Consider the following 26,164-nt stretch of genomic DNA (forward strand, 5'->3'; position numbering starts at 1 on the left):
TACACACGTAGCCTCCAACGCCTCTTGGCGAACCTATGGCGCTCAAATGACAAGATAAGAGATTCTATTATTCCGAGAATAAAAATAATGTTCAATGGAATGTTGTGACACCGTTTGGGGGTTGTCGAGTGATAACGAACAGGGAGGGGAGTTCCCCAAGTTTATCTTAGGTAATTTTTGTTTGCAAAAATACGTTTTAACAGAATCAGTACTCACTCAATGTAATTTATTCATGTGTGCAAGGCTGTAGTATTGCCAAATTTAAATGTGGGAAAACACTCTGAGGTAAAAAAGAAAGAAGAAAAAAATGGTGAGAGATTTTTATCTTCTTATTATTCCGAGAATATTTGCAAATTTATCGTTGTTCATGATATGAATTTAATACTTGTTCTTAATACTTGTTTTCTATAGTAATTTACTCTCGGTCCATCAAACCTCGAAAGGCTAAGTGTGAAAAATTGAATGAACTGAACGTCTTTACAAAATAATTCATGAAAAATAGGAAATTTATTTATTATATTTTTTTTTATTAAAAAAAAACGTGTTTTTTTTTTTTTGTTTTTTTGTTATTGTAGAGTAGTAAGACTCTAAGTAATTCTATGTAATTCGGTCACGGACCTCCAATAGCGAACCAAATCTCACCCAATGTGTAAGGAACTAGCACATTCCAAAACCGCTTATTAATTCGTGACCTTCATGCTTTTTTTATTTTTAGTATGCAGAGCTTTTTAGTTGACATTATTATGATACATTCAAATACGCTAACATTATTTATTATTTTCTCCGACTTTTTTTTTAAATTTTTTTTCTACTCTTAGCAGGGTTAAAACTGTGCAGGTCCGCCCACGTTCTAGATAATGTTATTATGTCCAGATGGGAATCATGATTCTTTCCCCCTAAAAACCGCTCTCCCACTTAATTAAAACCACTTAATTTAAAATGTGGTTTATGTCACTATCAAATATACAGTCAATTCGCTATAACTCGAAGTACGATAACTCGATTATTACTATAACTCGAGTTTTTTATGAAGTCCCGACCCTTTTATCTTCAATTTCATGTTAATTATTCTCGATTACTCGAATTTTACTCCCTTTAACTCGATTTTTTTTGGGGTCTTTTAAAGCAAAAAGAAAAACCTAGGAGCTGATATCTTGCCCCTTCCTTTGCAACACACGCACAATGTCTTTCGCACTCTTCATGGAGAAGCCAAAGCTGTCCCTCTTGAAGTATGTGAACAGTGGTTAAATGAAACGTTACCAAATTTACTTCAAGGATACAGTTAAAATGATGTCTTCAATATTGATAAAATGGGTTTATTTTTTAAATGTCTTCCAAATAAGACTATGTTTAAGGATGGAAACTGCTCGGGGGGTAAAATGAGCAAGGATCGTTTGACTGTCCTAGTTGGAGGAAAATACCGAAATCCCCGATGTTTCAAGAATGTAAAAACGTATTCTTTGGATTAGAATTCTAACAGAAAGTTTTGGACGACATCAGTTTTATTTGAAGACTACGTAAGAAAATTGGATCGGAAATTCTTCGCTAAAAAAAGAAAAGTGATACTTTTTATGGATAAATGCACAACGCATAGTTATCTACCTAATTTGTAAGCAGTAAACTTGTCCCGCCAAACACAACAGCAAAGTTGCAGCCAATGGACCAGGGTATCATAAAGTGCTTCAAACAGTCTTATCGTAAATGGTTTGTCAGAAAAATGATCTTAAATATTGTAAGCATTTAGAAGATTTGTAATTAATGAGCATTAATTAAATAATCCGACAATATTTTGAAAGTCCAAAACCGAAACTAACGGTAAGTCGAACTTCCGATATGTCGAAGTTTTTCGTCAGTCCTATCAGATTCGAGTTATCGCGAATTCACTGTATAATGTTTTTCGGGTATAACTTAAATTTCTCTCTCGCAAATTTAACCAAGATCAATAAACCTATATATATAAAAAAAGCACTGCAACACGCAATATATTAATCTCAATAGATATGGAATGCCTAAAAATCAATGACGCAGTTAGCTGTTTATGATTTTTAAATTGATTTTAATTTTATCTAGAGTAGTGATTTTTAATTTATACAGTCAATTCGCTATAACTCGAAGTACGATAACTCGAATATTACTATAACTATATTTTTTATGAGGTCCCGGCCCTTTTATCTTCAATTTCATGCTAATTATTCTCGATTACTCGAATTTTACTCCCTGTAACTCGATTTTTTTTAAAATCTTTTAAAGCAAGAAAAAAAAGCTAGGAGCTGATATCTTGCCCCTTCCTTTGCAACACACACACAATGTCTTTTGCACTCTTCATGGAGAAGCTAAAGCTGTCCCTCTTGAAGTATGTGAACAGTGGTTAAATGAAACGTTACCAAATTAACTTCAAGGATACAGTGAAAATGGTGTTTTCAATATTGATGAAATGGATTTATTTTTTAAATGTCTTCCAAATAAGACTATGATGTTTAAGGATGAAAACTGCTCAGGTGGTAAAATGAGCAAGGAGCGTTTGACTGTCCTAGTTGGAGGAAATGCGTCTGGGTCAGAGAAATTGCCCTTACTTGTTAATCGGAAAATACCGAAATCTCCCGATGTTTCAAGAATATAAAAACGTATCCTTTGGATTACAAGTCTAACAAAAAGTTTTGGATGACATCAGTTTTATTTGAAGACTATGTAAGAAAATTGGATCGGAAATTCTTCGCTAAAAAAAGAAAAGTGATACTCTTAATGGATAGTGCATAGTGATCTACCTGATTTGAAAGCAGTAAACTTGCAGTTTCTCCCGCCAAACACAACAGCAAAGTTGCAGCCGATGGACCAGTGTATCATAAAGTGCTTCAAACAGTCTTATCGTAAATGGCTTGTCAGAAAAATGATCTTAAATATTTAAGCATTTAGAAGATGTGTAATTAATAAGCATTAATTAAATAATCCAACACTATTTTGAAATTCCAAAACCGAAACTAACGGTAAGTCGAACTTCCGATATGTCGAAGTTTTTCGTCAGTCCTATCAGATTCGAGTTATCGCGAATTCACTGTGTTTTTTAACCGTCGTTGAACAACCGACTCAATTTCGGGTTTACGACTACTAATGTTCAGATACGTAGCCTTGTAATTTTGAACCAATCCAGAAGACAGGGAAACTCTTGGATCAGAACCCCCAGAGGTATGATTTGTTATGGGAACATGGAGGACTTGTGACTTGACACCATTTACAACACGGCCGGAGGAGATGGAACCCACGACCTCTTGGACATCGGCCCAGTGCCCCTACCAACCAGGCTATCAAGTGAGCACGCTGCTATTCTCCACACCGTTTTTTCTCGTAAGCTATTCAGTGTAGCTAAATGGCAAAATAAGCGTTTTTACATCCGCACTAAAAATTTTATTTTTGCATTTGTTTGAATTTTTGTTAGTTGATTCAGACTGTAATTAGACGTTTTGATTTTAAAGAAGAACCCCCCCCCTCTTTATTAACCCTACTTTTCAAGGCTCGTTATAGCTTTTAGAAATTCAGCAAATCTTTATAATATTCTAACTAACGGCACTAAAACTCTTCAACTAAAATGATTCAAACACAATAATGATTAAAACGGTAAAACAAATTTAAAATGGTCAAGATGAGCATGAAAAGTTTGAAATGAGCATAACAGAACCAAACTTTTTGACACTCCCACCTTCTTGTAAAACAGTATATTTTTACATAAATCACAATGGGGGAATATTTTTACATCTTCGCAATGGTGGATTAATAAACTGGAGCTGGATATCGATATTATTTAGACATCCTGAAAGCAATATTTAAAAAAGTCTTCTTACGATATATTTTGAATACTTTGTCTTACAATAGATAACAAATATACAATATATAATTAACGGCATTAGTAATTACGTCAACATTATGCACAGCAATAAATAAGGAATACAATGATTATTCGAGTTTTATAGATCACGATTGTTATCGGATATCATATTACGCAGATAGTTGTCATTTAGGCAATAAAAATATTGATGAATATGAAAACTTGAAAAAAAAAGAAAAATATTGCCCTCTATCATGGTAATAAAATTGTGATAACAGAATATCTCTCAGAATTACTCAACTTAGGAGGATACTAAGAGAAAAATCCCTTTTGACAAATTCTTTTTCACTAACATAGGTAATTTAAAATTTAACTCGGCAGGACGCGTGATGATTTTGTAAACAGAATTTCTTTTCTTCTATTCACCTTGAAATTTCTTTCTTTTCAGTAGTCTAATTTTATATGCCCACCACCCTATATCAAGTATTACAAATTCCAAAGGGTCATTATTCTTTCTTTGACAAAGATGCTAGCAAGTTAGGGGTGTGACTGGACCCCACGCGACTTTTCACGTTAGTCGAAAAGATGCATTTTGAACATTGCTACTTTTTGTGTTTGGAGTTTTTTTTTAGCTACAACATGGCGACTCCGCACGGAAAGGAAATAGAGAAGCTGTGAAAGCTTTTGGATGAGGTTGTGAGTGAGGAAGACACTTTTTCTGATGAGGAAGTAGAATGTAATTCTGATCTAGAAATTATGAGTGATCACGACTCACAATCAGAATTAGAGGAAGATTCCGCTCAAGAAGATGCTTCAAACAAAGATAATTTTATTGGAAAAGATAAATGTACATTGTGGAAAAAGGAAAAATTCATGACACAAAGACTGCCGAAAGGGATGCATGTAACAACAAAAAAGACGAAAAGGAACCTACTTCTAAGAAGAAAGCTCTGAAATCTAAGGTACGTTGCTACATTTGCCCAAGCAGTAAGGACAAAAAATGATCGACTGTATGTGTAACACATGAAAATTTTTTGTGCCAACAACACACACTTAGTATATGTCAAAACTGCATGAATAAAGAATAGATAAGATAAAGAAGACAGTATAGAGTAAGTTACGTATAATAAATATGCTATTTTCTTGGATTATTGTGAGTATTTTAAAGATTTCGTGTGTTACTAATTTTTAAAAAACTTACATTTTACAATTATAATTATTTTGTTTTAAAATACTAAGGTGAAAATTTTTTTAACTATAATTTAGGCTTGTGGGGTCCATCCCACTCGCGTCTTTGTGTTCGTATGGGAGGCGAGCGTCCTGACGGGTTAAAGGATTGAAAAAGTGAGTTTATGAAACCAAGGATAGATCGTACGGGAGGCGAGCGTCATGACGGGTTAAGCAGTGTTTCCCAAACTTATAACGTTAGTGTACCCTTTCTAAATTTTTCGTAACGCTGTGTACCACTAATAAAAAAAATGAATGTATAATTTTAAAAATATTTTTATTTTTGCTAACATATTTTAGTTACTAACTGTTAACTCTGCAAAAAATAGCCAATTGAAAATACGTAAAAAAAATATTTTTGAAATTTTCGTTTGTTGCAAGATATTTTGCATAAGAACGCGTACCCCCGCTAAACTGTTCCCGTACCCCTGGGGGTACGCGTACCACACTTTAGGAAACATTGGGTTAAAGGATTGAAAAAGTGAGTTTATGTAAACCTAGGATAGATCGCATGGGAGGCGAGTGTCAAGACGGGTTAAAGGATTGAAAAAGTGAGTTTATGTAAACCTAGGATAGATCGCATGGGAGGCTAGCGTCAAGACGGGTTAAAGGATTGAAAAAGTGAGTTTATGTAAACCTAGGATAGATTATGACGCTTCAAATTAATTGGGTTGTACCTACCCTAGCAACAATTTTACCTTGGCCCCAGTTGGCCTCAATATTAGTTCAACATGGATCCTATAAGTACATGCAAAAAAGGAACCGATATTGGGATGTCTAGAATTTTTAATATTGGTCCTAGAATGGCCTATATAGGGTCTACATTGGCCAATATAGAACCTAAAGCGGCTAAATAATGGATATAAAATATGGGATGAATTCGACAATTGTATATCGAATCAAAATCGGTTGTAAAGTGGCTGTAAAATATCGGATGTATCGGAAATTCTATACAGGGCCAATGCTAGAAAAATAATTGCCCTTTGAACCATTACAGGGTGTGTAGCCAAATCCTTCAACAAAAAATAAGCACCTTTTATGTACTTTTTAAGCACTCAAAAAATAGCTTTAAGCGCTGTGTACAATAACAAAATGCAAAATAATTTTCAACATGATCATGATAAAATAACTAGAATTTGACAAAGAACTCTTTTCTTGATTAAATTGGCCATTATGAAATAATCAAAAAGATTTCTCGGTTCAATACCAGAGGGAGGAAAATGAAGCCTGAAATTGAGAATATCTTGCAAAATGCAGCCGAGTTGCACATGAGAGTGCAATAATCTCACCGAACCCAGCTCAGTCGACGCACATGCGGACTCGCAAGTATTTCACCAAACATGTAAAATGGTTGGCGCTTTCATACTGGACCGACTGTAAGCTGAAATAGATTGCGGTTTAATTAATTGTTATTGTTTTTGTTAATTTACGTCACACTAGAGCTGCACAATAGGCTATTGGCGACGGTCTGGGAAACATCCCGGAGGATGATCCGAAGACATGCCATCACAATTTTGATCCTCTGCGGAGGGGATGGCACCCCCGCTTCGGTAGCCCGACGACCTGCGCGAAGTCGAGCACTGTACGGTAGCAGAGTTTAACGAGAGCCAATACCGCATACCCTCGGTCCCTACGCAGGCTGATCCAAGTGGTCACCCACCCGCACACTGACCGTAGCCAGTGATGCTTGACTTCGGTGATCTGCTGGGAACCGAGTCTTAACGATCAGTCCACTGCGGGACTGAATGAATTATTGTGAAAACGCTGGATAGAACAATGTGGAAAGCACGCTTATGCACAATACGTGGCGAAAATCGACATGGTAAAAAAAAGTCTCATTTTCGAAAAGGGAAAATTAAGCACTTTTTAAAAACACCCAATGAAAAAAGCACCTTTAAGGTCTTTTAAAAAAAGAAAATCGAAAATAAGCACATTTAAGCACTTTTTAAAACGCTACGCACCATGCCTTATTAAGCCAAGATTCATGAACATAGGCCCAATAAAGGCAAAAGCTATTTTGCTACTAGGGTATATTTAAGGAGTGGATGGAAGAAAGAGCACCGGAAAAAATGTACCCCGTTTATATCAAGTAAATAATCCCACGAAACCTAAGCGGTAAGATATTATCCGATTAAAAACTTTATTTGCTTCAGGAAATAACAGTTGACATGTTTGAAGCGCTCAAAACAGGCGTCATTTTTCAAAACTTACAAGACATGAATGAGAAGAAAAAGTGATTTGAAATAAAAAACGAAAAGTTGCCAACGAAAAACAGAAAAGGTGAAAAAAAGTAGAAAAACCAAAGTAGCCATCGTTTTTTCGCCTCTCATTTGTTATAAAAGTAATTTTATTCTCTCCTGTTTTAGCTTGAAAAAGACATTTTCAGACCTGTTAACGAAATTAAATTGAATACTCATAAAGACTCTATTAGCTTCGATAATCGGTGGGGCATTTACCACATCCCTGTCAGTGTGCGTCGAACAAACAGACGCGCATTAAAATTTAGACATTAAGAACGCTATAGATATATCCGTAATCAAGAATGTGAGAAATCATCAATTGTTCCACATGAGCCGTGATGGCTATAGGCAGGGGCCCCCATCAGGGGTGAAGGTGGGCGCACGATGCGCCCTCTTAAAGCTTGGGGGGGGGGGGAATTTTTACACTAAATAAAACGAATAGTTTTGGGGGGAATTTAGACGAGAGAATTTTTTTTTAAGTACATAAATAAAAGAAGCAACGTAGCACTATTTCGAACAAGCTAACAGGGAAGGGGGAAGTTAGCAATTTTTTTTGGGGGGGGGATGAATGCACCCAAGAGCTTGGGGGGATGGTGGCCACTGGCTATAGGGATAGAGCGTTCGCCTTCCACTGAGGTGAACCGGGGTCGAATCCCAGCAATGGCTGGTCGATACGAATTCCGCATTCGGCTTTCACCGACAACAGTGCTGACGTTAAAATATCTTCATATATCAGTAGACGGATCATGGGTTATAGTCCCGGCTAACCGTGGTTTCCCTCTCAATGTAACACAAAAGCGGGTTAGCTCCATCAAAAAGTCCGCCGAGGAAGGCAAATTTCTCCCAATATTTGATCCAGGAGTTCCCTTGTCTTCTGGATTGGATTCGAAATTACAAGGCTACGGAGTTGAACATTAGTAGTCGTAAACCCTAAGCATTGGGTCGGCTGTCCAACGACGGTTATAAAATAAAATTGCTGCACATCGTTGGAATCTTGGGCATAAACTTGATTCGACTTTGACGATGCCAAAATTATTTCCACCCCAGTCACATCATCTCATCTTGATGACCTGAAATCTTGTTTTATTCACGTAAATGCTGATTCCTTTGTTAACTACATTAGCTAGTCATCACCTCTCCAGAGCACGTACATTTCTTCTTTTTTCAAAGCACTATAGCCTGTTACAGGACAAGGCCATCCAAAGTAGTCTTTACCATCGGGTCATATTCGCAGGATGGCTTTTTCAGTTTCCCTAATTCGCTATATGAAAGTCCTTCTCACCGAGTAAAGGCACTTAATTGGTGGTCTTCCTCGTTTTTTGTTTCCAATGTGATAGGTAAAAATGAGACTTTTATATTTATACAATACATAGCCTATATAACTGTAATTACAATATATGAAATATTAAAGGCTTTTTTAGTCAATTTTGAATTAAACTTTACAACTTAATTATTTTTTTGATAAATATCTAATAAATTTAATTGTATCGTATGTTAGAATCGAATAAGACGTTATATTTAGATAACAGTGCTTTTTTTCAAAACTGTTTATTTCCATGATTTGTTTTCCGAATGTTTATTGGATAGCTCCTTTAAAATGCGTAAAGAGCGCACTATTAGCATTTTACCAAAAAAATAACACATCGGCGTTCACTATGCATAAATAAGACAAAAAACAACTTGTCTGAACCCAGAATCTTGGCGTTATGATATTTCGGATATATAATGATAAGGGCAAGATTAGTTAATTTTTTTAAAGGTCTTAAAGTAAATGTTCTATCTCTAACACTCTTTACATCATAAAAAGTTGAGATAAAGCAGATTAGTTTACGAAATATTCGCAATTTCATATACCAAATACTAGTTAAAGGAAACACAATATCTGAATTTTTACGAATTCTTATTTGCAAAATAGAATGCAAATATGACAGTTCTACAGGAATGTATAAAATAATCGCCATTTCATAAAGTCAGCTGAAAGTTTCGAAGTTTCACAAATTTATTTCTTTACATACTATATAAAAAAAGCAACTGAAAAAATCTAATTTTCAGAATTTTTTGCCAATCTATATAGTTTGAAAGCGAAGGAAGTTTTTTAATCATGTAATTAATATTTTACCGTTTCAGTTGCTTGGGATTATTTATTTAACATTCATGTTTCTTTTAAGTTAACAATAAATTTACTTAGAGGACCCTATACCGAAGGAGAATCTTTGCATGGTAAATTTTGTATCACATTCATTGGTAGTTTAAAGAGTGAGTTTGGCTAAACCTAGTGTAAACAATGATGTTTCAAATGCCAAAAAAAAAAAAAAAAAAAAAAACGCTTTTCAAAATATCAAAATGTAAACAAATTATTGCGGTACAGCATTCAAACTGCTTTTAATGCCAAGTAATCCTGTTATAATCGGTTTGCATTTAAATATTTTGAAATGCTTTTTCATCTTTTTGGAACTTCATGGTTACTCCAGGTTTACCTGAATTCTCTTCATTCATACGTTAAATTTCTTTTGTAGGTAAATCGCATCAGATTACTAAGTTATTTCAACACAAATTGTCCGTCTGATCCTAAAAAAATTCCAACAGCTTACTTTCAGGTAAGGGTGAGCCTTATCACATAGTATGGCAAACTTCATTATCACAAACTTAAACCCTATTAAATTAAATAATAGAAGGGGTACGGGGATAACAATACATTGTCCTAAAAAATCTTATTGCTTACAAGAATATTTTCCAAACTCTCCGACAATTGTCACTGGCTTCTCAATTATAAGAAATTTGGAGTAAATCAACAATCAGAGGGGCAGTACTATTAATTTCAATATTAAAGGTAACATACATTTATAAAAGCATTTAAATTCACAGATAGGAAATTCATATTCAATTACCTAAACCTATAATTTATGAGGTTAAATAAATTAAATAAAAACTTACACATAGTTCAGATTATTAACGAACAATCCTTAGTTGTTCTTTTCTTCTAATTCCCCAGTAGACATTTGCTCTCTCTTTTATGCTAACTTTTAGTGTAACATATTTTTTCCTCTAAAAACCGAACATGAAAAGTGAATCCACACTTCAATTTTACGATTCTCACATCCGATTGTCCAGCCTGCTTCTAAGAATGTTTCCCCCTGTAGTTGAAAATGTAAAATGACTTCCTGCCAGAACCCCCGTGGTGTCCCGTCAATGTCGTGAGACAAAAGTACGGATCTGTCCAAATAGCTATCTTATCTAAGTGATGGATAGCAAAACCATGAATGGGAAAAGAAGGGGGTTATGGACCAAGATCAATGTTTCTTTTCTTGTGGTCCTGTTAAAGTTTCCAGTAATTCTGAAGGGTTATATTTTTATCATCACAGTTATTGGAGATGGACAAAACGAATCATCAAGTGATTCGAATCACTTATTGATTCGTATTAGTGATTGATTCAAATCTGTTGTCTGTATCGAAATAGATTTAAATATAATATATAATTGTTTGTCATTTACAGTTAAAAATTTCTAGTAAAACATTAGACAGAGTGCGAATTCAGATTTTTCAACAAAAAATAAGCACTTTTTAAGAACTTTCTAAGCACTCAAAAAATATCTTTTATCATCCCCCCATCCAAAAAAAAAAAATTCATATTTAGGATCTGCGCAGTAATAAAAATTATTTTCTTTCTATCGTTTAGAGTTCTTAATTTATAAACATAAAATTAATAGAATTCAAAAACATTTTCAAAAACTGTACATAATCATTATAAAATAATAAGTTTCTGATAAAGATTGCAGAGAAAATTGTGAAAATTATGCATTTTTTTGTAATTTAGAACGACAATCAACACATCAAAGAAAAAAAATCTCTTTTAAAAAGTTAAAAAATTATGCATTTTTTACAAACCCCGAATAAAATAAACACCTTTAAGGGCTTTTAAAAAACGTAAATCAAAAATAAGCCCTTTTGAAAAAAGTTACGTACTCTGCTTAGAGATTCTTACGCATTCATTATTAAGGACTAAAGATTTTCCAATTAAAGAATTCGATGAATTCCGATAAAAAATAAATATAAAAAAATAAAATATTTCTTTTCTAGTTCCTTAAAATTTACCATAGTTAAAAGTCTTCAATTAGCAACATATAAAACATCTACAGGAAAGATAATGATAAGTATACTTATTTACTTGAAAGAATTCATTAACGAGAAAAAATAATTCATTTGCTTTTCGATTGACATTAATTAAAAGAAAAATAGTGATAAGTAAGTAAACTTTTTTCGATTTTTTTACAATTTCGAATTTTTTTGTTCAATTAGTTTCGTATCACCTGATTTGCAATTAAGTCATCCCTAGCAACAATTTTATGCTTAGAATGATTTGAATCATATTCGCATGAGTGATATGAATCACTTGATTCGAAAAGTGATCCAAATCACCTGATTCGAACTATTATTTAAGTCATTTGATCTAAATCAATGATACAATGCACTTGATTCGAATCAGTGATTCAAACACCCTGGTTCGATTCGAATTATTGATCCAAATCGCATGATTCACACCGGTGATTTAAATCACTTGACAAATTATGATCGAAATCGTGTGATTCGAATCAGTAAACCGAATCACATGATTTGAATTAATAATCCGAATCACATGATTCTAATCAGTGATTTGAATAGCTAGATTCGAAACACCTAAATCACATGATTCAACTAGTGATTCAAATTTCTGATTCGAATCAAGCGCTCCAAATCACTGATTCGTATCAAGTAATTCGGATTAATGATTCAAATCAAGTGATTTAGATCTCTGATTCGAATCAAGCGATCGAAATCACTGACTCAAGTAACTAAATCGAATCATGTGATTTAGATCACTGATTCAAATCAAGCGATTTAGATCAGTGATTTGAATCAAGTGTTTCGGATCAATGATTCAAAACTTAGATTCGAATCACTGATACGTATCATGTAGTTTGGATCAATATTTCAAATTACTGATTCGAGTAGTGATTCAAATTACCGATTCGAACCATGCCATTTGGATCAATGATTCGAATAACAGATTCTTATGCGATTTGGATCACTATTTGAATCAATATTCGAATCAAGTTATTCAAATCCAAGCGATTCAGATATCATTTCGAATCTAGTAATTTTGGATCTATGATTCGACTAACATGACTTAATTGCAAATCACGGGATACGAATCAAATTCTTCAAAAAAATTCGAAAAAAGTTTATTTATCTTTCACTATTTTTCGTTTAAATTAATGTCATTGGCCTCATAGTTTTATTTTACTCCTAAATCATCGGCTATTTTTCGAAGAAATATTGTTGTGTGTTTTTTGGCGGTTAATTAACCCAAGCTAGTTAAACCCAATGATTGCGATATTATATTATATTAAATAGTATATACATATAGATCACTTAAAAAAAAAGTTCAAAAATTTACTCATAGAGCCATATCGATCTGGTTTTAATCCTTTTCACTTCAAATATAGTCTATGAGTATCTACCCCTAGGCCTACACTAATTGGAGAGGATTATCAAATAGTAGTACGCCTTGATCTGTCCATATTCATACCTAACTAGAGAGTTTCCTTATCTTTAAAAAATCTTTCCCTCCAACCGCTTGGGGGTTGATATTTCCTTTCTTTCTCACCCATCTGACCCTCAAGTCAAGGGTAATGCACTCAAAGTCCTGACAGTGTTATTAGTTATTTTATTAGCTAACATGGAAACGTTATTTTTTCGAAGTTAAGTATAAAGTAAAGCAAGCATTATAAGGTAAAACGTAAAATATAAAGTGATGTAATAAAGTACAGTCCCTGGCCAAATTATTAGATGCACTAGAAGATTCTATGCAAAATGCAGCTTTATACGCGACTGAAGCCGATTTCCACTTGTTTACGTTCGTGTATCAATTGTTTAAATTAGACGATATATAATATAAATTCGACGATTGGATAAATTAGAAGATATATTATATAAATATAGAATATTTAAGCGCACCGGACAAAAAATTAGTCACCCTTAGAGAAATCATGAAAAAAATCATTTAATAACGTGTAACACCGCAGTTCAAAAATAAGGATTCAGTTAGAAAGTGAGTCCACAGGGTTTTGCAGGTACGTCGAATCTAGGTTTAAGCCACTCGCTGAGGATTTGATTGCCCATATACACCGAATTGCGAGGATGCAGATTTCGGCATTCTACCCGTTGTTTCAACATGCATCACAAATTTTCAATGGGGTTCAAGTCACGTGATTTTGCAGGTCAGTTGAGATGTAATTTGAGTGTATGAGTGTTCATAAAAACCAGTTACATATTCTATCATTCCGATGAATTTTACTGCTGTCATCTTGAAAAATAGGGGTATCCACAGCAGCATAGTCTTCATGAAGATGTTGACTGAAAGGCAACACTTTATCATCCAAAATGTTCAAATAAACATGTTGGTTCATGTTAGTGGCCACCATATTAAGAAAAACACCACCGAAACATGACAGACGCACATCCGTCTTGAACCTGACCTTGCACACAGTCAGGATTAAATGCTTCATCTGGTCTTCGGTGCGCTGTATGACGTGCGTCATTTGATGAAGGCAGATCATATTACATTTCGCCAGTCAGCAGTTGTCCACGTTCGGTGACTTCGAGCCCACTGAAGTTGCGCAGGTTTATATGTCTGTGCGAGGAATGGCCTCTTACGAGGTGTTCGACTCCAAATGTTCATTGCATGCAACTCGCCCGTGGCAATGTTCACTAACAGATTGGGATGGACCTTCATGCACTAACTGAAGCAATCCCAGTCGGGTCCGGAAGCGATTTTGATTGACAAGCCGTCAAACAGGTCTCCGGTCCCTTTCATGCAGGATCTTTTTCCAACCACAATTCTGACGTCTTCCTTCGTGACCACGTGTAATAATACAACGCTGCTTGTTGACACGTTAAACAGTTCGCATTAAAACACAAACAAATCATGCAACTTCATTCACCGTATGACCATGGGCATATCCAAACACAATTGTTCCTTTTTTGCCATTCTGTCACATCCTCACACTTATTCATATATTTACACACAATATCCGCTTCAAACTAAAATATATTACTGATGGCTACTTGCCTTTGATCACGTTGACGCGGTGCACACGCAGTTGAGCAAGTTACTTGACCACTGCGTCATCTAATGAATCATCGATGCTTGAGCACTAGGGTGACTAATTTTTTTGTCCGGTGAGCTTATTATATTAGTATATTATAATAATTACACCAAATTATCAAACACACTGTAATGTTTTAATAATTACATGTCTTGCACGAGTTTATAGTAGGGGAAAATTGAGCGTTCAACCCCACTTTTTTTACTATGGGATGAGCGTTCAACCCCACTTTGGGTCGATGTCCTCTTTTACTCTAGTTCTATGGGATGAGCGTTCAACCCCACTTCGGATCGATGACCTCTTTTACTATAGTTCTATGGGATGAGAGCTACACCCCACTTCGGATCGATGACCTCTTGTCTACGAGATCCCCTCTTTAGATAAAGTTTCATCAAAAGGAAGATTTTTATTATCTCTTCTTTGGAAAGTGGAAGAATTATTTTTATTTTCGGGACATAGAAATTTTTCGCAAACTAGTATATTTTATTATGCTTTCAATATTTAAATTAATTTGTGAATTATTATTTTCTCAATTAAGCATTATAATTTCAATGATTTAATTTTAAAAATGAGCCTTCAAAGATTACATTTTTATTAATTTTATACTATATAACTAAAAATTCTAAACTAATTAAATAGTTTCATGATCAGAATGTTTATATTTAATTAGTTTTCTTCAGTGAGTTCGCTAATGTGAAGAGGAACGTTTTTTTTCCCCAAGGACTTAGAAATTTTTCGCAAGCCAGTATATTTTTCCTATGTTTTTATTATTCAAATTAATGTGGGAATTATTATTTTCTCATTAAAGCATTATAAAAACATTAATTTAATTTCTAAATGAACCATTCCTTAGAGATTAAATTTTTACCAATTTTAAATGATATGTCTAATAATTCTAAACTGATGAAATAGTTTATTAGTCAGAATGCTTGTATTTAATTAGTCGAGATATAGTAAATATGTAATAATCATTCTAAGAGTTCTAAGTATATGTAATAATCATTCTAAGAGAATATGTAATAATCATTCTATATATAATCAGTTGAAGAAAATGGTTTAAGAGTTCGAAAAAACTTGATGAATTTGTCTACTCATTATCAGTTATAAAGTGTAATTATTATTCATTAATATTTTAATGAAAACTAATTAAGTCACTAAAACTCGTAATTCATATTTTAATGAAAATCCGTTAAAACTCGTTTGATTAAGGCAGTTCTTGGAAATGTCGATGAAATACTAGCGTCTTTATCATTAACCTAAGAAAATTAAGTAAACTCATATCGTCACTCTGAAACTGAAGTTTTCGATAACTATGTCTTGTTTTTAATCATCTGCGTTCCAAAACACTTCAGATTGGTTGTTAATTTGAAGTTAGAAAAATATTCAAAATGTTTGTACTTTGAAAATTTCCAATGTTATTGGTACTTGGAAAATTTCTGAAGTTCTTCGTACTTTGCATAACTTTCAAATTGTTTTGAGTTAGAAAAATTTAAAATTTTTTTGTACTTAGAAATACCCTGAAGCTGTGTGAACATATAAAATTATTTTAGTTGATTAATACGGTACCCTGGTAGTTATAAATTTTCATTAAGCTTGATGGGAATTTGAAAAACTTTAAATTCGGATGTATTGTTGGTAGAAAATTTCCGAAGTTGGTTGTGCTTTGAATTATTTTTAAATTGTTTTAACTCCAAAATATTTTCGAAATTTTTGTCCTTAGAAATATTTTGTAGTTTTGTAAACATGTAAATTTTTGAAGCTGGAAAAAATGCATTTAAAAAGTAGCAAAAGTTTACATTTTAAGTAATTTTCAACTTGCTCCGGCTTAGAAAAATTTTACAATTATATGTAATTGAAAAAATTCTGAAGCTCTTTGAACATAGAAAAGTATTTTAGTAGAAAAGAAACGCGTTTATTTAAAATCACAGAAGTTTAGTCACGGAAAAAATTCGAAACTGTTTCGGATTTTGTAAAATCTTCTAATAATCTGCAGTTTTCTTCAGTGAGTTGATCGCTAATGTGATGAGGAACGTTTTTTTTTCCTCAGGAAATTTTTCGCAAGCTAGTATACTTTTCCTATGTTTTTATTATTTAAATTAATGTGTGAATTATTATTTTCTCATTAAAGCATTATAAAAACATTAATTTAATTTCTAAATGAACCATTCCTTAGAGATTAAATTTTTACCAATTTTAAATGATATGTCTAATAATTCTAAACTGATGAAATAGTTTATTAGTCAGAATGTTTGTATTTAATTAGCTGAGATAGTATATATGTAATAATCATTCTAAGAGATAACTATACATATTCAGTTGAATAAAATGGTTTATGTTTTCATTACTTAAATTAATGTTCGAATTATTATTTTCCCATTGAAGCATTATAATAACATTAGTTTAATTTCTAACTGAACCCTTCTTTAGAGATTACATTTTTACCAATTTTAAATGATATGTCTAATAATTCTAAACTGATGAAATAGTTTATTAGTCAGAATGTTTGTATTTAATTAGCTGAGATAGTATATATGTAATAATCATTCTAAGAGATAACTATACATATTCAGTTGAATAAAATGGTTTATGTTTTCATTACTTAAATTAATGTTCGAATTATTATTTTCCCATTGAAGCATTATAATAACATTAGTTTAATTTCTAACTGAACCCTTCTTTAGAGATTACATTTTTACCAATTTAAAATGATATGCCTACTAATTCTAAACTGATGAAATAGTTTATTAGTCAGAATGTTTGTATTTAATTAGTCGAGATATAGTAAATATGTAATAATCATTCTAAGAGATAACTATATATAATCAGTTGAAGAAAATGGTTTATGAGTTCGAAAGAACTTGATGAATTTGTCTACTCATTATCAGTTATATAGTGTAATTATTATTCATTAATATTTTAATGAAAACTCGTTAATTAAGTCACTAAAACTCGTAATTCATATTTTAATGAAAATCGGATAAGAGTTTGGTGTTAAAAAATGTTAGATTTGATTCGACTTTTCAAATAATTTGCACTTTTAAAAAATTCCGAAGTTGTTGGAACTAGAAAATTATTTTAGTTGGAAAAAACAAGTATACAAGAAGTAACAGAATATATTTTTTTTCCAAATTGTTTTGACTTTGAAGTTTTTTAAAATTATTTATACTTTGAAATTATTTTGAATCGGATCGTGTTAGAAATATTCTGGAGTTACATGTACATAAAATTGTTTTTAGTTTGCAAAAATGGCTATATATCTAGCAGCAGGTGTTTGGTCGTGGAAAAGTTTTTGTAATTTGGAAAATTTTCAATTTCTTGGTTTTAAAAAAATTCTGAAGTTGTTGGTATTTCTAAATTTCTGAAGTTTTTTAAGAACAGGTATATTAAGAATCGCAGATGTTGTAAGTAATACTGTCGTACTGTTTGTAAAAACTCTTTGTACTTTGAAGAATTCTGATGTTGTTGGAACTTAGAAAATTTCTCATGTTGTTTGCTCCTTAAAAAATTTTAAAATTGTCTTGACTTTGAAAAATTTTAAAATTGTTCGTACTTTGAAAAATTTTTACATTTTTCGTACTTCGAAAAGTTTCGATGGGAAATTCTGATTTCTTGAAAATTCTGAATTCTTCTTGTTTTGTACTTAGAATTGTTTTTGAATTCTTTGAACATAGAAAACTATTTTAGTTGGGAAAAATGGGTCTATAAGAAGTTGCAGTATATTTAAAATTGTTTAGACTTCGAAAAATTTTCAAATTATTTATACTCTGAAAAATTCTTACTCTGCAGGTTTTAGAAATATTCTGAAATTGTTTGAACCTAGAAACCTTTTTTTAGTTTTTTTTTAAAAAAAAACCCAGATAAATAAAGAGTCGCAAAAGTTTGAAGTCTGAAAAATTTTCAACTTGCTTAGATTTTGAAAAAATATTCAAATAGTTTATACTAAGGAAGATTTCTAAAGATGAGTGAAGTCTATAAAACGTTTCAAATTTTTGTACTTAAAAATATTCGTAAGTTGTTTAAATGTAGAGTTTTCTTTTCCTTTAAGTTGGAAAAAAAACGGATTTATAAGGAGTAGCAGGTGTTTGGACGAGGAAAAATTTTTGAACTGTTTCGACTTTTAAAAGTTGTCAAATATTTCGTGCTTTGATAAATTCTGAAACTTTTGATTTTAGAAAAACTCTGAAGATGTTTAGAATCAGGAAAATTCTGAAGTTCTGAAAAAACGGATAAATAAGGAGTCGCAGAAGTTTGAAGTTAGAAAAAGTTTAAACTTTTAATACTTTGAAAATTCTGATGTTTTAGGTATTTAGAAAATTCTGAAGTTGTTTGTACTTTGAAAAACTTTTCTTTTTTTTTTGTACCTAGAAATATTCTGAGGATATGTGAATTTGAAAATTTCTGAAGTTGGCAAAAAGAAAATGTATATAAGGAGTTGCAGAATTTTAAAATTAAAAACTTTTTTTAACGTGTTTCAACTTTGATAAATTTTCTAATTCTTTGTACTTTGAACAATTCTTAATCTGTTGGTTTTAGAAAAGTTCTGATGTTGTTTGAACACAGAAAATTTTCTGAATGTGAAAAAAACTGCTGTATAACGTATAGCAGAAGTTTGTTCTTTGAAAAATTTTCTAATGTTTTGTAATGAGAAAAACTCGGATATGTTCATTACTTAGAAAAATTCAGAAAATGTTTTACCTTTGAATAATTTTCAAATTCTTTTGGCTTTGAAAAATTTTCAAGTCGCTTGTATTTTGTTTAAACATAGAAATTTATCTATGTCGGAAAAAGCAGCTTTATTACGCCTAGCAGAAGTTTGGTCTCGGAAAAGTTTCAATATGTTTCAGCTTAGAACATTTTTCAAATTACTTGCACTTGTTGGTTCTAAAGTTGTTGGTACTTGAAAATTTTTTTAAATTGTTTTAAGTTAAAACATTTAAAAAATTTCGCTACCTAAAATTATAATGAAGTTGTTTGCACTTTGAATAATTTTAAATTGCCTTGACTTCGAAAAACTTTAAAATATTTTTTCTCCGAAATATTCCAAAATTGTTTGAATATAACACAATTTTTGAAGTTGGAAAAAATGGGTATATAGCGAGTCAAGATGTTCGGTCTAGGAAAATTTTTCAAATTGCTTCGATTTTTGAAAATTTTTTTGAATTGTACGTACTTTGAGAAATTATGAAACTCATGGTATTTTGAAAAATTCTAAAGTTATTTGTACCTAGAAATTTTTTTAATTTGTTTTGATTTAATTTTTTGGTGATACTTTTAATGTTTTTGATACTTTTAAAAATTCTGAAGCAGTTTGTACTTTGAATAATTTTAAAGAGCTTTAAGATTTACAGAACTTTCAGACTGTCAGTACTTAGAATTATATCTTAAGTTGTGTGAACTTAGAAAAATATTTCGAACTATTTGGACTTTAAAATATTATGATATTCTTTGAACGTAGAAAACCTTTTAAGTTGGAAAAAATGGCTATATGCTGAGAGTAATCAGTAATACCTAACGAGTGGGGTTGAACTCTGATCCCTGCTAGGGAAGCGGATTGTAGCTCTTGAGTCATTTTCAAACTGTTTTGACTTTAAAAACGCTTTCGAACCATTTGTATTTAGAAATATTTTGCAAATGTTGATACACAGAAATTTATTGAAGTCGGAAAAAACAGTTATATAACGAGTAGCAGAAGTTTGGTCTTGAAATGACACTGAATAATTTTCAAATTAGCATATAAGAAGTCGCAGAAATATTTTCAAATTATTTTGTCATCAAAAAAATTTTCAAAGTGTTAGTACTTGAAAAAAAAAATTTCTGATGTTATTGGAACTTTGAAAATTTCTAAAGTTGTTTGTACTTTGAATAATTACAAATTATTTAGACTTTCGTAAACTTTCAAAACTTTTGTTCTTAGAAATAATCTGAAATCGTTTGACCTTACACAATTTTTGAAGTTGGAAAAATTAGCAGATAACGACTCATACTTGCTTAGGTCTAGGAAAATGTTTCAAATTGTTTCGATTTTAGAACAATTTTCGTAACTTATGTACTTTGAAAAAGTATGAAGCTGATGGTAGTTTGAAACATTCTGAAACTTTTTTTAATCAAAACAATGGAAACAGCATTAAAAATGGAAACAGCTTCAGAATGTTTCAAACTACCATCAGCTTCATACTTTTTCAAAGTACATAAGTTACGAAAATTGTTCTAAAATCGAAACAATTTGAAACATTTTCCTAGACCTAAGCAAGTATGAGTCGTTATCTGCTAATTTTTCCAACTTCAAAAATTGTGTAAGGTCAAACGATTTCAGATTATTTCTAAGAACAAAAGTTTTGAAAGTTTACGAAAGTCTAAATAATTTGTAATTATTCAAAGTACAAACAACTTTAGAAATTTTCAAAGTTCCAATAACATCAGAAATTTTTTTTTTCAAGTACTAACACTTTGAAAATTTTTTTGATGACAAAATAATTTGAAAATATTTCTGCGACTTCTTATATGCTAATTTGAAAATTATTCAGTGTCATTTCAAGACCAAACTTCTGCTACTCGTTATATAACTGTTTTTTCCGACTTCAATAAATTTCTGTGTATCAACATTTGCAAAATATTTCTAAATACAAATGGTTCGAAAGCGTTTTTAAAGTCAAAACAGTTTGAAAATGACTCAAGAGCTACAATCCGCTTCCCTAGCAGGGATCAGAGTTCAACCCCACTCGTTAGGTATTACTGATTACTCTCAGCATATAGCCATTTTTTCCAACTTAAAAGGTTTTCTACGTTCAAAGAATATCATAATATTTTAAAGTCCAAATAGTTCGAAATATTTTTCTAAGTTCACACAACTTAAGATATAATTCTAAGTACTGACAGTCTGAAAGTTCTGTAAATCTTAAAGCTCTTTAAAATTATTCAAAGTACAAACTGCTTCAGAATTTTTAAAAGTATCAAAAACATTAAAAGTATCACCAAAAAATTAAATCAAAACAAATTAAAAAAATTTCTAGGTACAAATAACTTTAGAATTTTTCAAAATACCATGAGTTTCATAATTTCTCAAAGTACGTACAATTCAAAAAAATTTTCAAAAATCGAAGCAATTTGAAAAATTTTCCTAGACCGAACATCTTGACTCGCTATATACCCATTTTTTCCAACTTCAAAAATTGTGTTATATTCAAACAATTTTGGAATATTTCGGAGAAAAAATATTTTAAAGTTTTTCGAAGTCAAGGCAATTTAAAATTATTCAAAGTGCAAACAACTTCATTATAATTTTAGGTAGCGAAATTTTTTAAATGTTTTAACTTAAAACAATTTAAAAAAATTTTCAAGTACCAACAACTTTAGAAACAACAAGTGCAAGTAATTTGAAAAATGTTCTAAGCTGAAACATATTGAAACTTTTCCGAGACCAAACTTCTGCTAGGCGTAATAAAGCTGCTTTTTCCGACATAGATAAATTTCTATGTTTAAACAAAATACAAGCGACTTGAAAATTTTTCAAAGCCAAAAGAATTTGAAAATTATTCAAAGGTAAAACATTTTCTGAATTTTTCTAAGTAATGAACATATCCGAGTTTTTCTCATTACAAAACATTAGAAAATTTTTCAAAGAACAAACTTCTGCTATACGTTATACAGCAGTTTTTTTCACATTCAGAAAATTTTCTGTGTTCAAACAACATCAGAACTTTTCTAAAACCAACAGATTAAGAATTGTTCAAAGTACAAAGAATTAGAAAATTTATCAAAGTTGAAACACGTTAAAAAAAGTTTTTAATTTTAAAATTCTGCAACTCCTTATATACATTTTCTTTTTGCCAACTTCAGAAATTTTCAAATTCACATATCCTCAGAATATTTCTAGGTACAAAAAAAAAAGAAAAGTTTTTCAAAGTACAAACAACTTCAGAATTTTCTAAATACCTAAAACATCAGAATTTTCAAAGTATTAAAAGTTTAAACTTTTTCTAACTTCAAACTTCTGCGACTCCTTATTTATCCGTTTTTTCAGAACTTCAGAATTTTCCTGATTCTAAACATCTTCAGAGTTTTTCTAAAATCAAAAGTTTCAGAATTTATCAAAGCACGAAATATTTGACAACTTTTAAAAGTCGAAACAGTTCAAAAATTTTTCCTCGTCCAAACACCTGCTACTCCTTATAAATCCGTTTTTTTTCCAACTTAAAGGAAAAGAAAACTCTACATTTAAACAACTTACGAATATTTTTAAGTACAAAAATTTGAAACGTTTTATAGACTTCACTCATCTTTAGAAATCTTCCTTAGTATAAACTATTTGAATATTTTTTCAAAATCTAAGCAAGTTGAAAATTTTTCAGACTTCAAACTTTTGCGACTCTTTATTTATCTGGGTTTTTTTTTAAAAAAAAACTAAAAAAAGGTTTCTAGGTTCAAACAATTTCAGAATATTTCTAAAACCTGCAGAGTAAGAATTTTTCAGAGTATAAATAATTTGAAAATTTTTCGAAGTCTAAACAATTTTAAATATACTGCAACTTCTTATAGACCCATTTTTCCCAACTAAAATAGTTTTCTATGTTCAAAGAATTCAAAAACAATTCTAAGTACAAAACAAGAAGAATTCAGAATTTTCAAGAAATCAGAATTTCCCATCGAAACTTTTCGAAGTACGAAAAATGTAAAAATTTTTCAAAGTACGAACAATTTTAAAATTTTTCAAAGTCAAGACAATTTTAAAATTTTTTAAGGAGCAAACAACATGAGAAATTTTCTAAGTTCCAACAACATCAGAATTCTTCAAAGTACAAAGAGTTTTTACAAACAGTACGACAGTATTACTTACAACATCTGCGATTCTTAATATACCTGTTCTTAAAAAACTTCAGAAATTTAGAAATACCAACAACTTCAGAATTTTTTTAAAACCAAGAAATTGAAAATTTTCCAAATTACAAAAACTTTTCCACGACCAAACACCTGCTGCTAGATATATAGCCATTTTTGCAAACTAAAAACAATTTTATGTACATGTAACTCCAGAATATTTCTAACACGATCCGATTCAAAATAATTTCAAAGTATAAATAATTTTAAAAAACTTCAAAGTCAAAACAATTTGGAAAAAAAATATATTCTGTTACTTCTTGTATACTTGTTTTTTCCAACTAAAATAATTTTCTAGTTCCAACAACTTCGGAATTTTTTAAAAGTGCAAATTATTTGAAAAGTCGAATCAAATCTAACATTTTTTAACACCAAACTCTTATCCGATTTTCATTAAAATATGAATTACGAGTTTTAGTGACTTAATTAACGAGTTTTCATTAAAATATTAATGAATAATAATTACACTATATAACTGATAATGAGTAGACAAATTCATCAAGTTCTTTCGAACTCATAAACCATTTTCTTCAACTGATTATATATAGTTATCTCTTAGAATGATTATTACATATTTACTATATCTCGACTAATTAAATACAAACATTCTGACTAATAAACTATTTCATCAGTTTAGAATTAGTAGGCATATCATTTTAAATTGGTAAAAATGTAATCTCTAAAGAAGGGTTCAGTTAGAAATTAAACTAATGTTATTATAATGCTTCAATGGGAAAATAATAATTCGAACATTAATTTAAGTAATGAAAACATAAACCATTTTATTCAACTGAATATGTATAGTTATCTCTTAGAATGATTATTACATATATACTATCTCAGCTAATTAAATACAAACATTCTGACTAATAAACTATTTCATCAGTTTAGAATTATTAGACATATCATTTAAAATTGGTAAAAATGTAATCTCTAAAGAAGGGTTCAGTTAGAAATTAAACTAATGTTATTATAATGCTTCAATGGGAAAATAATAATTCGAACATTAATTTAAGTAATGAAAACATAAACCATTTTATTCAACTGAATATGTATAGTTATCTCTTAGAATGATTATTACATATATACTATCTCAGCTAATTAAATACAAACATTCTGACTAATAAACTATTTCATCAGTTTAGAATTATTAGACATATCATTTAAAATTGGTAAAAATTTAATCTCTAAGGAATGGTTCATTTAGAAATTAAATTAATGTTTTTATAATGCTTTAATGAGAAAATAATAATTCACACATTAATTTAAATAATAAAAACATAGGAAAAGTATACTAGCTTGCGAAAAATTTCCTGAGGAAAAAAAAACGTTCCTCATCACATTAGCGATCAACTCACTGAAGAAAACTGCAGATTATTAGAAGATTTTACAAAATCCGAAACAGTTTCGAATTTTTTCCGTGACTAAACTTCTGTGATTTTAAATAAACGCGTTTCTTTTCTACTAAAATACTTTTCTATGTTCAAAGAGCTTCAGAATTTTTTCAATTACATATAATTGTAAAATTTTTCTAAGCCGGAGCAAGTTGAAAATTACTTAAAATGTAAACTTTTGCTACTTTTTAAATGCATTTTTTCCAGCTTCAAAAATTTACATGTTTACAAAACTACAAAATATTTCTAAGGACAAAAATTTCGAAAATATTTTGGAGTTAAAACAATTTAAAAATAATTCAAAGCACAACCAACTTCGGAAATTTTCTACCAACAATACATCCGAATTTAAAGTTTTTCAAATTCCCATCAAGCTTAATGAAAATTTATAACTACCAGGGTACCGTATTAATCAACTAAAATAATTTTATATGTTCACACAGCTTCAGGGTATTTCTAAGTACAAAAAAATTTTAAATTTTTCTAACTCAAAACAATTTGAAAGTTATGCAAAGTACGAAGAACTTCAGAAATTTTCCAAGTACCAATAACATTGGAAATTTTCAAAGTACAAACATTTTGAATATTTTTCTAACTTCAAATTAACAACCAATCTGAAGTGTTTTGGAACGCAGATGATTAAAAACAAGACATAGTTATCGAAAACTTCAGTTTCAGAGTGACGATATGAGTTTACTTAATTTTCTTAGGTTAATGATAAAGACGCTAGTATTTCATCGACATTTCCAAGAACTGCCTTAATCAAACGAGTTTTAACGGATTTTCATTAAAATATGAATTACGAGTTTTAGTGACTTAATTAGTTTTCATTAAAATATTAATGAATAATAATTACACTTTATAACTGATAATGAGTAGACAAATTCATCAAGTTTTTTCGAACTCTTAAACCATTTTCTTCAACTGATTATATATAGAATGATTATTACATATTCTCTTAGAATGATTATTACATATACTTAGAACTCTTAGAATGATTATTACATATTTACTATATCTCGACTAATTAAATACAAGCATTCTGACTAATAAACTATTTCATCAGTTTAGAATTATTAGACATATCATTTAAAATTGGTAAAAATTTAATCTCTAAGGAATGGTTCATTTAGAAATTAAATTAATGTTTTTATAATGCTTTAATGAGAAAATAATAATTCCCACATTAATTTGAATAATAAAAACATAGGAAAAATATACTGGCTTGCGAAAAATTTCTAAGTCCTTGGGGAAAAAAAACGTTCCTCTTCACATTAGCGAACTCACTGAAGAAAACTAATTAAATATAAACATTCTGATCATGAAACTATTTAATTAGTTTAGAATTTTTAGTTATATAGTATAAAATTAATAAAAATGTAATCTTTGAAGGCTCATTTTTAAAATTAAATCATTGAAATTATAATGCTTAATTGAGAAAATAATAATTCACAAATTAATTT

At 30.5% G+C, this 26,164-nt stretch overlaps 1 protein-coding gene across 5 annotated transcripts in view; it reads right to left on the reverse strand.

The window, feature by feature from the left end:
- The window catches only part of LOC107450601 (uncharacterized), a 133,080-nt gene that overhangs the window by 51,037 nt on the left and 55,879 nt on the right, over positions 1-26,164 (reverse strand). For 3 of the 5 annotated variants that reach the window (XM_087164314.1, XM_071185652.2, XM_016066426.4), the window contains exon 1: positions 10,222-10,444. The exons of the other annotated variants lie outside the window; for them this stretch is intronic. In XM_087164314.1, coding sequence (XP_087020440.1) covers positions 10,222-10,225 — 4 coding nt within the window. In that variant the 5' untranslated portion in view covers positions 10,226-10,444. Of the gene's footprint in view, positions 1-10,221; positions 10,445-26,164 lie in introns of those variants that run through there. 5 annotated transcript variants of the gene reach the window in all.

Source organism: Parasteatoda tepidariorum, chromosome 5 (assembly GCF_982258835.1).
Source record: "Parasteatoda tepidariorum strain Cologne lab strain chromosome 5, Ptep-v5.0, whole genome shotgun sequence".
Taxonomy (NCBI): Eukaryota; Metazoa; Arthropoda; class Arachnida; order Araneae; family Theridiidae; genus Parasteatoda; species Parasteatoda tepidariorum.